This window comes from Aquarana catesbeiana, linkage group LG06, assembly GCF_042186555.1.
Source record: "Aquarana catesbeiana isolate 2022-GZ linkage group LG06, ASM4218655v1, whole genome shotgun sequence".
Lineage (NCBI taxonomy): Eukaryota > Metazoa > Chordata > Amphibia > Anura > Ranidae > Aquarana > Aquarana catesbeiana.
Window position 1 is genome coordinate 77078738 of NC_133329.1, and position 10618 is coordinate 77089355.

The 10618-nt window shown below is 44.5% G+C and overlaps 1 protein-coding gene across 1 annotated transcript in view; it reads left to right on the top strand.

Annotated features, from left to right (window-relative positions):
- WDR24 (WD repeat domain 24) overlaps positions 1-2180 on the top strand; it is a 45456-nt gene extending 43276 nt beyond the window's left edge. The window contains exons 9-10 of the mRNA XM_073636277.1: positions 720-904; positions 1863-2180. Of these exons, the coding sequence (XP_073492378.1) occupies positions 720-904; positions 1863-2031 (354 nt within the window). The 3' untranslated portion in view covers positions 2032-2180. The remainder of the gene's footprint in view (positions 1-719; positions 905-1862) is intronic.
- Positions 2181-10618: the final 8438 nt, after the last annotated feature.

Sequence of the window (10618 nt, forward strand, 5' to 3'; positions counted from 1 at the left end):
TCCGATGGGGGGGGCTGTGCTGATAAACAATCAGCACATAAACAATCAGCACAGATCCCCCTGTCAGGAGAGCATCCGATCGGCTCTCCTCTACTCGCGCCTGACAGACGCGAGCGAGGTAAAGCCGATCAACGGCTCTTCCTGTTTATGATTTCATGATCAGCCGTGATTGGACATGGCTGATCACGTGGTAAAGAGCCTCCGTCAGAGGCTCTTTACGGAGATCGTAGTTGCGGTGTATCAGGCTGACACGCTGCAACAACGATCGCCGTGCTGCGCGCCCCCGAGGGTGCGCAGCGGCTTGATATCCTGAAAGACGTCATATGACGTCCGGTCAGGATATCACAACCACTTTGCCGACGTCATTTTGTTATATGGCAGGGGGCAAGTGGTTAACCTGACCATACGATATACAATTTGCTTAGTAGTGCAAGGGCCTGCCTGAATGCATACAAACTGAAAGTGTTTAGGTGTGGCCTCATATATTATATAGTTTTGGTAAATCTAAAGGAAAATTGTACAAGGTAATCATATAATGCATGGCCAGCCTTAGACTATTTTGTAATGTGTAGATCCATGATGTGGTGGTAACTGTAAAATTTCTTCTATGTTCACACAAAAGCCCCTTCTATACTTGTTATTGGGTGTGAATGTGTATGATTTAGTGTATGGTTGTTGCATACATATATAACAAAGGTCATGTGTTTCTCCCCCTATAGGAACACTGGTTCACCTCCTACATTGACCTATTGCAGCGATTCAAACTGTGGAACGCGTCTAACCAGGTGATCAAACTGAGCACCTGCAGCGCCATCAACTGCCTGAACCAAGCTTCAACCACCCTCCACATCAACTGCAGCAACTGCAAGAGGCCCATGAGCAACAAGGGCTGGATCTGTGACCGGTGAGCAAAGGAATGATTAGCAGACCATCACACCATGTACAAAAGAAGCAGGTTATCCTAATGTGTACTCTGGCACCTAGCAAATTCAAAAGGATTCAACAATGGCTTCTCTATTCTATCAGTAGAAGTCTCCTTTTTAGGGCTCATTCAGATGGGCACTGAGACACCAGTCCTCTGTGCTGAGCCACTTTTTTTTGCTATGTGTCCATCTATATAGGAGCTGCATGCAGACAGCCCATAGAAGTGGATGCACATACAGCGGATGCATGGTCGCATATCAAAGTGTGACATGCAAGTAGGAGCGGTGCACGGATCTAATCGAAGGCACTTTGCATTCGGATCTGTTCACCTGCTCCTGCTTGCATATTGAATTTTGATCTGTGGCTGTGTCCATACAACTGCTGCATCTGCATCCACTTCTCTAGGCTGTCTGCGTGCAGCTTTAAGGTGGATGCACAGGCATCAAAAAGCAGCTATGCATGAAGGACAGGTCCGGGGGATGGCCATCTGAATGAGGCCTAACTATGTGTTATTTTCCAAAAGCTAAATTATTAAAGTAGAGGTAGGGCTATTTTTTCCTATGGATCACAGGAGTGCATTTCAATCTGCACTCCTGTGACCCGTTTTCCGCTGTCAGCTAACATCACAGAGCCGCTGCATGCTCTGTACAGATCCTGACTTCAGGCATCTGGGTGGACCCACTGACCCAGCTGCTCAGTGAGCTGCTAAGAGCCTGAGCCATCCGCTTCTGCCCCCTCCACAGCCTGGCGCTCCAGTGAGTGCTGAAGGCTGAGAACTGAATGATCAGTGGTCTTTGATCGCTCAGTTCTCTGCCTTAGGAACGGCAGGAGACAGTTGCAGCATCTAACCGATGCTATATCCACTTAGGTGAATATTAGATTTCTTTTACATTTTTTTTGCTTCCCGAACATCTTTTAATGGTTTGTTTCCCCACCAGGTGTCGTCAGTGTGCCAGCATGTGCGCGGTATGCCACCACGTAGTGAAAGGCTTGTTTGTCTGGTGCCAAGGCTGTGGACACGGTGGACATCTCCAGCACATCATGAACTGGATGCAAACGAACTCCCACTGCCCCGCAGGGTGCGGGCACCCCTGTGAATACAGCTGAACATTGTATATATGAGTGCATACAGATAAAACAACTGTGTCACGGTGTACTTAAACACCAGCTGACACGGTTATTATTTCCACTGTCCCCTTCTTGTGAGGAAACGTGCCACATGCAACACTTTCTTTTTTTTTTTTTTTTTTTTTTTTTCTACTTAAAGTGAACCTGTCCTTGCCAAAAAGTGCCTAAAGTAGCAACAGTGCTAAAGTTTTTGCTACTGTTTTAATTTTAATGATGGCCATGTCCTGCAGAAGCCCTTAGGATCCTAAACCTAGGCTGTACAAAGGGTCCTGATGTCTATACTGGTTTAGGACTCATTCACGTGGATGCACTCATGCGTATGCCTCTGCAAAAGGACTGCTTTTGTCTGCTCGGGATACAGAGGTGTTCTATACAGGCAGTCCCCTTTATTGCTATTAAGACTCAGCGGATGCATGGACACAGCCGCTGTTCCCAATTTCGTGTACCTGTCCCCAAAATTGGGAGCAGCGGCTGTGTGCGTAGCAATAAATTGGACTGCATACATGCAGATGCACTGAATACCGGTGCAGGAAAAACAGCCCTTTTGCATGAGTGTACACTTATGTTAATGAGCCCCTAGAATAAGCCCCACCCCATGTAACTCAACTTATTAATACCAGAGTGCTCCAGGACATTAAAGACTCTAGAATTTGGAAGTTGAATTGGCATTGCTTAGTGCCAGAAGAGAACAGGATTTAAAGCTGAACAGGGACAAGGACTAAAACGTTCATTTAAATGTACTCCTCAATATCCAGGAAAAGGGATATATATCCATTTTGTGCATACCAGATACCTTTTTATAAACCCAGTTATTACCTAGTAATGACATCATCACTATGCTGCGCAGAGCTGTAGGAGGGACCCAGCAAGCTCCACCCACTACAGGATGCCTGCAGAAAACTACAGGAAGGGGTGGAGACAAGACCAGTCACCCTGCACAAGGAAGGAGCGCAGCAGTGAGCGGTCTTTATTACAGGAAATCTCACACTGGATTACTGCACAGATCTGGAAGAAATACACAAAGGTACAAGGAACAATGTACATGATAAATGTATATAGGGAATATTTGTTTATTTCAGATTCAGCTTTATCCCAACTTGAAGGAAACGTTTGACGCTCTGTGTCTGGAAGTAGCCGGCCCTTTGGATCCATGGCCCAGGCTGTACAATCAGACAATTGTACTTTAGCACTGTTACCCTTTTTAGGACTGGTCAGGCTCCCTTTAAATGACAATACTACTGTGGTCTGAAGATTTGTCTTCCGTCATGCACAGATCTAAGCCTCTAAAATCAGTGGTCTCAAACTGGCGGCCCTCCAGCTGTTGTGAAACTACAAGTCCCATAAGGCATTGCAAGGCTGACAGTTACAAGCATGACTCCCACAGGCAGAGGCATGATGGGACTTGTAGTTTTGCAACAGCTGGAGGGCCGCCAGTTTGAGATCCCCGGTCTAAAGGAAGAGCTACTTTTGTAGTCCATAAAATCCACATACTATTTTTTGTCTTTTTTACCGCACTGACAAAAAATGTTGTTTTTTTTTTTTTTTGTTTTTATATTTTAATCAGATATTTGGATGCAGGTTATGACATTTTACTTTATGGGTCACTTAAAGCGGAATGAAACTCTTCTTGGAAACTTCCCCCAATTTATAAAAGTTCAGCGTACATGCATTACATCCATAGAGGTCAGGTCCTCCATAGCTTCCATTTTGCTGAGTTAACTGTTAGTTTTTAAAAATTTTTTTTTTATGTTTCGACTAAACTTTGGCTTTAAATATCAGCATGAGGGACTATATACACACACCAACCAATGTGCAGTGCTCTTGTGCTGCTGGCTGCAGTTTTACTTGAAATCCTCTCTTCTTTTGTTTTCCCCACCCCCGCAGTCGTAATCGTCCGTCCAGCGCTGCAGGGGTTAATACTAGCTGAGGAACCTGCTGTATGTACTCTTCAAGAGTTCCCACCATGCTCATCCTTTCCGCCTTTTCCTCTGTTTATAGAAGCTGTACTGTAACTTCCAGCAATAAAAAAAAAAAAAAAAGCACTGGGAGACAGGCAGGTGAGTTGAAAGGCCTCCTCCATTCATAGATGACTTCATTTTGGGAAATGATAATGTGACTTTAGTGAACAGAGGAGGCGTAAAGGGTGGGCACTTGATCAGTGTATATGACAGGTCTCTTGGCTTATATTAAAGAAAAGCCTATTCTTAGAAATGTTCCTTTCCTCCTCCTCCCCCCTATCCTTTTGTATGCTGTGTGTGTGTGTGTGTGTGTGTGTGTGTGTGTGTACTTGCCTATTTTTAATCCACTCCGGTCCTTTCATGTGATCCTGCAGCTCTGGCTCCCTGTATCCATTGAGCAGCTGCTGCAGGGGAGAGGAGGGAGCGCCGACAACGACTTGGACATGGGAGTCTATGGGTGACGTCACAGCCTCCAGAATTCCCAGCTGTTGTGGAGCGCTTCCTGAGCTGGTGCTGCAGGATCACATGACTGGAGTGGATTAGAAATAGGTAAGTACACAAGCTTTTCTTCCACTCCAATAAGAAAATATAAGTCTAACTATTCTTAGAAATGTTTCCTCCCCCCCCCCTACCTATTCTGCCTAACCTGTATAAAAAAGTAAGGCGAGTACACACTTCTTCCTTTTTTTTTTTTTTTTTTTTTTTTTATAATCTGCTCCAGTTTTTACATGTGATCACGCATCTCTGGCTCCTTGCGTCATTAAGTGGCTGCTGCAGGGGAGAGGAGGGAGCGCCGATAACGGCTGGGCCATGGGAGCCTATGGGTGCCGTCACGGCTCTTGGAATTTGCAGCGATGTCACGATATAAAAGTAGCGTCATGTCACAACTATGTATAAAAGAGAAGAGAGGCGCCCCTAAGTATAGCAATATGGTTACATTTAATGAAGGTACAACATATAGCTACTCAGATGTGCCTGTTTTAATCATCAACCATCTAAATATGCAGGCATCTGGGGTAAAGCGGTCCACATAGACCATCTTCTGCACCACCATCGATATCATCTCTTCCACACTGCACTCCACAAGCGGTTCTAGCCTCGCACTCCCGGTCACGATTGCAGACTTACAGCGGTGAGAGCCGGCGGTGCGGAGGACGGTCTGTGTGGACAGCTTTACCCCGGATACCTGCATAGAAAATTGAAGAAAACAGCTGAACGGCCGCACTCCGAATAACACCTTTTATTTGTGGCAAAACAGTGTAGAAGATCCAAAATCTCTGTACCTTTCATCATCATGATGTAAGACAGGCTAACGTGTTTCACATTTAATATAGATGCTTAATCAGGATGCCTGTGTTTCGTCACATATGGCGACCCATCACATTTGGCTACCCGCTGGAGTGCGCATGCGTGACGCTGCCACATGCGTTCCAACAGTTTTAGGACAAAAGAGCACACTAAAACCGTCACGGAAGTGACATTCCGTCGCCGCCATCTTGCTACACCCCGCACTTCTCCATAGTAAGGATACACTGAGAAGGGGGGGAAAGCGGACATCTTCTTACACCCACTGGAATCTTGCATTTTACACTTATTTTTAGCAGTAAAGTGAGTTTATATAGTGAAATACAGTACTTACAATTCCGTCTGACTCGTTAGATTAGCAAACCTATGACCTAAGCAGGCTTCACGCTGCTTTTAAAATTCAACATCTGACAAGTTCGCTGCTTTCAAAATTCAACATCTAACCAGTCAGACGTAGTTCTAAGTACTGTATTTCACTATATAAACTCAGTTTACTGTTACAAATAAAATGCAAAACTCCGGTGGGTGTAACAAGATGTCCGCTTTCCCCTTCTCAGTGTATCCTTACTATTGAGGAGTGAGGGGTGTAGCAAGATGGCGGCGACGGAACGTCACTAACGTTACACATTCTGTCGGGTCGCCTAATCTGACGAAACAACAGTGTTGGAACGCAAATGGCGACGTCTCTCATGCGCACTCCAGTGGGTAGTCAAATGTGATGGGTCGCCATATGTGACGAAACACCTGCATACCTACATGGTTGATGATTAAAAGAGGCCCATGTGGGTTGCTAAATGTTGTACCTTCATTAAATGTAACCATATTCCTGCACTTAGAGGCGCTTCTCTTCTCTTTATTCTTTGTAGCTCCTGCTGGATTTGTTTCTAATCCCCTTGTGGAGGCTTCCATTTGTGGATGGACATTTTATGGTTACACAACCTATCACATTGCTGTAATCTTTTTATATGGACTATAAACTGAAGGACCTATGAATAAATGGTTGTGGGACGAATCATCTGAGTTTTCATTAATTCTTATGGCGAAATTCGCTTTGATAGACAAGTGCTTTGGATTACAAGCATGTTTCCGGAACAAATTAATATGCTTGCATTCCAAGGTTTTACTGTAGTTGGTGTAATTTCAGTCCTATTCTAACTAAGGCTAAACCTACTTCCCACCCCATTCTATCTACCCTGTAAAAGGAAAGCTGCACATACTTGCCTATTCTGAAGCCGCTCTGGTCTGGTCACATGATCGGATCCCAGGATCGCCTTCAACTTGGAGGAGAGGCAGCGACAGTGGCTGCAAAGCTCGGGTGGTGATGTCGCCCATAGACTTACTATGGGGCATCCACTGTTGGCTGTCCCTCTTCTATGCTAAAGCCACTGCTGGGACCCGATCATGTGACTGGAACGACTTCAGAATCTCGTTCGGGTCCCAGCAGTGGCTTTAGCATAGAAGAGGGACAGCCAACAGTGGATGCCCCATAGTAAGTCTATGGGCGACATCACCACCCGAGCTCTGCAGCCGCTGTCGCTGCCTCTCCTCTAAGTTGAAGGCAATCCTGGGATCCGATCATGTGACCAGACCAGAGCGGCTTCAGAATAGGCAAGTATGTGCAGCTTTCCTTTTACAGGGTAAATAGAATAGTCTTAGAATGGGGTGGGAGTAGGTTTAGCCTTAGTTAAAGTGTAATTCCAGTCAAATTCTAAGTTTTTATTTCACTTAAATCCTCGCAACACTAGAAGATTACAGCTGCGGGGTGTGATGGTAAGACAGGATTTCCCCCTAAAACCGCAGCCAGCAGCACAAGGGACACTTCACTTTGTAAGTACAGTCCCTCTTGCTGATATTTATTTATTTTTTTTATTTTTGACTAAACGTCACCTATAAGCCAGTGATGAATACCTATACGTGCTCAGTGTGTCCTTCCTTGCCAGGCAGGGATCTTTAGGGGATGATGTCACTTTGCAAAGATGATGTCACCCTCCAGCTTCAGTATTGGCGCTCACTCTTGCAGTAGACTGGCCCTTTCATCAACCACATGGGTTTGATTTGCTAAAACTGGAGCACTCAGAAGCTGATTGGTGAAGCTGTGCATGGTAGCCAGATTCTAACGTCAGCTTTTTCAATTAAGCTTTGAAAAAAAAAAAAGAAACTTGGAAGCTGATTGGTTTCTATGCAGAGCTGCACCAGATTTTGCACTCTCCAATCAGCTTCCAGGTTTTATTGTCAAAGCTTAAAGGGTAACTCCACTTTCATGGGGGGAAAGAGCAAATAAAGAAAAAAAAAATAATAATATAGCGCATATAATTGCGACACTAATCGTATTTTTTAATAACATTCAATTACAATATCTTTCCTTTTCAATCTGCAGCCAATGTAATTAATATCATCAATTTATATAAATATGAATTTATTAAAAAGTCGATTTTAAATACTTAGTTTATAATACAATTGTATATAAAAATGTCATTTTCAGTATCGGTTTTCGGCCTAGTGCATCCTTCATTTTTGGTTTCGGCACCAAAATTTCCATTCGGTGCACCCCTAGTAATTTTCTGAGAATGCATTGCAATATGGCTACCTGGAGCTGTTCTGTACACAGAATGTGTACTGACCACTCCCCAGAAACATCATTTCCTGCTTCTGTGATTGGCTCACCAATTTTCCCAGAAGTCTGCCTAACATACAAATCAGATTTCGGGCATCCCCTGCAACACAAATCTCATTTTTTTGAGAGATCCTTTCAATAGGAACCGGTCTAAAGGGATGCAGGCCCAGCAGATTAACTCAGGTGTGGAGCTGCAGGACACTAATAAGGAAATTATGAAACCACTCCCATTAGACCCACTCGGCACAGAGAAACACACAGGGATCTCTTCAGAATAACAAAAGGTAGGAATCTGCAAAAAAGGTTGTTATAATCCCTGCAATGTACAGAGATCGCCCAGAGAGGAATGTTTTTTTTCTCCACAAAAGTGGAGTTACACTTTAACTGAAGAAGCTGATGCAGCTGTGCATAGGGGAAGATTTACTAAAACTGGAGAGTGCAAAATCTGGTTTCTATCTCTCCAATCTCAGCGGTCGTCTTTCATTTCTGTTTTGGTTTATTAGGGGTTTGTTGTGGGCAAAGCCAAAAATGACATCTGTGATGCCGACTGTCACTGAACACAGCAGCTTTTCTCAGAGTTGTCCCTGTAGCAGAGTTTTTTATTACCTGAAGATCCTGGCAAGAGATCAGTTATTTTTCAAATTCCTGTAATAGGCTGACAACGCTGTTCATTCTGTAGTAGGATTGCACAGCAGAGTTGTCAGCTTGTGGACAGTTTTTTAGATGGATGTTTAGTTTTTAAATGTTCTAAAACATGGAGCAAGCCTTTAAAGACTAAGTTTTACCTGTATCTAAGGTGTAACAGGAAGCATAGTTGTGTACCCCCCCCTCGCCCGAATCCCAGGGAGCTTCTTGCTATTTTTTTTTTTAAATTGGTTATTCCGGTTATGGTGACAACCCCCGCTAGCGGCCGAAGAAAGGGTTAATAGCGCCCGAAAAGCGCCTCTGCCGAAGAGCTTTGCAGGTGCTTCGGCAGTGGTACCCGTTCATTTCAATGGACAGAGGCGGTGGAGGAGCGGTGTATACCCGCACCATCCAGGTGTGAAAGCACTCGGGCTCTCACACTGGGGCTGCAGGGCAGGCATTTTTCAAGCGCTTTACAGGCGCTATTTTTAGCCCAAACGTGCCTGAAAAAACGCCTCCAGTGTGAAAGGGGTCTAAGGCCTAACACTTTTTAAGCCATTAAAGTAGAATTCCATCCTAGCAGGCAGCAGGGGGGAGGGGGGGGGGGAACCATCTTGAACATAGTTACTAAGTTGTGTAAAAAAAAAAAAAACATGTACTTGCCTATTCTCAGTCCAGTCCGATCATGTGATCCCACCAAGTGAGCAGCTGGACCATGAGCACCCATGGGTGACGTCACCTCTCCCAGAATTCCCAGCCGTTGTCGGTGCTCCCTCCTCTCCCCTGCAGCCACCGCACACTGACACGGGATCACATGACCAGACCAGGGAGGATGAAAAATAGGTAAGTATACTTTTTTTTTTTTTTTTTTTTTTCCTGCACAGGTTAGGCAGGATCAATAGCAGGAGGGAGGAGGGGACATTTTTAAGCATATTTAGTGTTGGGTTGGAGTTCTACTTTAATGCCAGTGACTGGCTGCATCACATGTTATTTTTGAACAATCCCTATAGCTCAACTAGCTCAACTCCAAACCTCTTGTACATGCCCAGATCCTGGGGGACCGGCTGGATCATATGACATTTTACTACCAATACCTCCCGCTAGCCCGGCTCTTGTGGTTTTAGACTGGACGATGAAGGCATTCTGGTCATTGGGATCGCAGTGTTTTATACTTTGTATATATTATGGGCTGCCATACAGGCTTTCTGTTATAAACTCCTCAGGTGCCACCTGTTCTCCTCCAACCCGAGTGTTCCCGTGTATGTACAGTGCCTGGATATAGTTTTACACAATAAACTTGGAAACTACTCTGCCGCTGTGTTGTCTTTTCTTTACTATTATGTTGGATGGGATGAATTGATGAGACTGAGCAAGGTATAAAACTGCTGGGGTTACAGTACACCCAGAAAGTATTTACAGCGCTTCACTTTTTTCACATTTTGTTATGTTACAGCCTTATTCCAAAATGGATTAAATTTGTTATTTTCTTCAAAACTCTACAAACAATATTCCATAATGACAATGAAAAAATAAGTTTGTTTTTGCAAATTTATTATGTACATGGGATTTTTTTAAATTTGAAATCTATAAGTATTCACAGCCTTTGCCCAATACTTTGAAACACCTCTCGCACCAATTACAGCCTCCAGTCTTTTTGCGTATGACACTACAAGCTTGGCACACCTATTTTTTGGCAGTTTCTCCCATTCTTCTATGCAGGACCTCTCAAGCTCCATCAGGATGGATGGGGAGCACAGCCATTTTCAGCTCTCTCCAGAGATGTTCAAGTCTGTGAATGTTCTTGAGTGGCCCAGCCAGAGCCCAGAGTTGTCCTGTAGCCACTCTTTTGGTATCTTGGCTGTGTGCTTAGGGTGGTTGTTCTGTTGGAAGAAGAACCTTCACCCCAATCTGAGGTCCAGAGTGCTCTGGAGCCGGTTTTCATCAAGGATGTCTCTGTACATTGCTGCATTCAGCTTTCCCTCGATCCTGACTACTCTCCCAGTTCCTGCTGCTGAAAAACATCCCCACAGAATGATGCTGCCACCACCATGCTTCACTGTAGGGA